The 3,244-nt window shown below is 36.0% G+C and overlaps 1 protein-coding gene across 1 annotated transcript; it reads right to left on the bottom strand.

Moving 5' to 3' along the window:
* Positions 1-708: 708 nt before the first annotated feature.
* On the bottom strand, positions 709-3,030 carry LOC129231730 (E3 ubiquitin-protein ligase TRIM71-like). The gene has a single exon (XM_054866092.1). It carries the CDS (start codon positions 3,028-3,030, stop codon positions 709-711), a length of 2,322 nt encoding a protein of 773 aa, XP_054722067.1.
* Between the last annotated feature and the right edge of the window lie 214 nt (positions 3,031-3,244).

Genomic DNA, 3,244 nt, shown 5'->3' with positions numbered 1-3,244 from the left:
AAAATGTCACCCAAGTCCTTTAAAAATGATAATGTGAATGTTGTTGAATTAAAAAAAAAAAAAAATGAATGCAACAATAAAATCTCAACACTAACAAAGCTGCAAAAAATGACATCCTATTGATAGTATTTATAGAGTGTATAAATCTGAACAGATTTTAACAATCTTCTAATATTTTATATTCTATTTATTTAACATGTATAAATTGAAACATTCATGCTAACTACAGCAAATTGCTATGTCAAATAAAAATAAATCCTAATCTGATCACAAGACTGTTTAAAACATTTTGCTTTTCACACTTTTGAGTGCTAAGTTTTAGGAACATGAACCATTTATGCATTTTTTGTCGTTTATGACACGTCTTGCTTAGTAATTTTTATAAAATGAAAATCTGAAATTAACATTGTTAAAACAAAGCGTCAGACTTTCAGAGAAAAAAAAGCAATAAAATATCAACACAAATTGTTATCTGCTGTGCAGTACCAAACATATCAAAACAAGTGGCCTATCTTAATATGTCTGAGGTAGAAGAAAAAGTTATAACATGGCATGATAAAAACTATCACACAACTTAAAAACAATAATAAAAAAAGGAACCAATGAAAAGTAAACATATATAAAACCATCTTCTGCCTTAGAGACTTCTTCTGAGCTAACTCATGCTGCAGAGGTCAACATCCAAACGTCTAGAAAAACTCAAATAAGTTAAAAGACTTGAACTCTATTATTACCAAAATCAACTATAATGATATAACCTTCAGGAGAGATGCAAACACCAGAAGGACGATCCATTTGACCGGGGCCAGTTCCAGGAGTTCCAAACTTGCATAGAAAATGACCATTGGGATGAAAAATCTGGATGCGATGATTTCTGGAGTCGGCAACAATTATATGACCTTCTGGATCAACTGCAACACCTTGAGGTCTTAAAAATTGACCATTATTGGATCCTTCTTGCCCAAGGAATCTAGCCGACTGAAAATTAGGATGCACAACAAGAATTCGATGATTATTAAAATCTGTAACTACCATGTGACCATCAGATGTGAAGGTAACACCTCTGGGAGAGTCGAACTGTTTCCACAATCCACCGTCAAAACCGTATTTGTTGATAAATGTTCCATCAGAAGCAAATAACTGCAACCTATGATTTCTTGTGTCAGAAACTAGAATTTGCCCTTCTGCATTAACAGCAACATCCCAGGGATAATTGAACTGTCCATTTTTGCTTCCTCTTTCTCCAAATTTTAAAAGGAAATTCCCTTCAGAATCAAAAATCTGAATGCGATGATTATCTTTGTCTGCAACAATTATACGACCTAAATGATCTGTTGTTACACCGGCAGGTCTGTCAAATTGTCCGGGCCTCGAACCGGGAGATCCAAACTTGAGCTTGAATGTACCATCCATACTAAAAATTTGTACTCTGTTATTGCTACGATCTGCGACAATGATATTTCCACTTCGGTCGGAACAAACTCCCCAAGGACGGCAAAGCTTGCCATCGCTATCTCCTTCACCACCGAAACTGAACAACATTTTACCAACCTGGCTATAATTACGACCCATTCGAACATTAACATGAAATGGACTCTGTTGGACATGCATTCCACGAAGAAGAACCGATATTGTATGCTGACCAACAACTTCTGGTATGTAACAAACAGCATAAGTTCCATTTTGTCTGTCTATGACATGTGCATTAACACTCGTGCCATCTGGGGCTTGGACTCCGGCACACAATGCATCACCACCGACTACTTGCAATTCACCTAAATAATCTTTGATTTGAACGAGGAACGTTGATTGATGGCCACATAGAGCCTGTTGTAAACCTTCACCAGCGGCAACAGAATTGGGCCCAAAACCAGAAGTGCTAAGAAAACCCAAGGAACTAATTGCACTTAAAAGTGCACTATCAGGTTGAGTAAAAATTATGTTATCGTCTTCGTTAGGCTGCATCTTGTTACGACGTTGTCTCAGCTCATTCATTTCTTGGATACATTTTTCTTCTGCTTTGAGGATATCAATATCATTTCCCGTATCCAAAACACGTTGAATGAATTCAATTATTTGTGATACATCCTTCAGAAGCAATTTCAAATCCTTTATTTGCATTAGCAAAGATCTACCTTTCACCTGCCGTATTTTTTCCAACTGACGCAGAAGGTCCCTTTCTCTTTCCTCAAGAGCAGACATATGTCTTCTCACAGTTGTTCTTATTTCTGCAGCGACATTTTGTATCTTAAGTTCTACATCGTCAGCTAAGCTTTGATTCGTTTGAATACTTTCTTCTATTGTACGCAGATTATTTTTTGCTTCTTCTAAAATACAGATATAATTTTGTCTCGAATCCCCAACAGCATCTTGTAAATAGCTCACCGAATGCCCCGTATGTTTCGACTCGACAGTGCAGTCATTACACATGGGTTCTCTGCACATCTCGCAATACAACCTGAGAACTTTCGAAGGATGAATATCACAAAAGCTTGATGGTTTGCAAGGAAGCTGTAAAGAATTTGTGGGAAGTTGAAAATAATCTACATAATCAACTGGGAGTGTATCGATTAAATGATCTTTTGTCAAGCGTACCCTTTGATGAGCTCTAACGCAATTTTCACAAAGAACTTCATTACAATCTTTACATTTTGCCACAGTTTTATTGCCTTCATCACATGAAGTACACAATGCATTAGACTCATTACTAATTTTGGGAGCATAGGCACTGAAATCGTCAACTAACCCAAGTATAGTACTAAGCAGAACACTTTGTGACATTGTTTCAAGACCACAATCCTTAGGTAAAAATCCATTTTTATGGCAAACTGGACAAACTACGCATTCTGTTAAAAAAGTTCGGTTCCAAACACGATTATTTGATAGCTGAGCTAAACAATGCTTGCAAAAAGCATGAAGGCATGGGACCAAGCTCGAATCGATAGTATTTTCATTACATCGAGGACATAATTCACTATTCTTTTGAGAGTCACTAAAAGGAAATGACATGTCGCTTGCAGAGCACCACATGCTGGATAGAATAACTGTTTTAAAATAAATTTATATATATCTTTGTGCTAAGAACACATTTAACAGCAACTCAAGGAAACAAGTTCTTCGAAAACTCAAAACAGGAAATTTCTTATACTTCAATAATAAAATAAGTGTATCAAAATATTTAGTCAGATACCGATATATTTAAACTTTTGCTTTGGGACAAACCTGTATTTTTCACACATTGAAC

This window comes from Uloborus diversus, chromosome 10, assembly GCF_026930045.1.
Source record: "Uloborus diversus isolate 005 chromosome 10, Udiv.v.3.1, whole genome shotgun sequence".
NCBI classification, from domain to species: Eukaryota; Metazoa; Arthropoda; class Arachnida; order Araneae; family Uloboridae; genus Uloborus; species Uloborus diversus.
The sequence above is the reverse complement of the archived record's forward strand: the minus strand, read 5'-3'. Positions and strand labels throughout refer to the sequence as shown.

Excerpts from the sequence above, each read along its gene's own strand:
- LOC129231730 (XM_054866092.1), bottom strand. The coding sequence starts at position 3,030 with ATGTGGTGCTCTGCAAGCGACATGTCATTTCCTTTTAGTGACTCTCAA.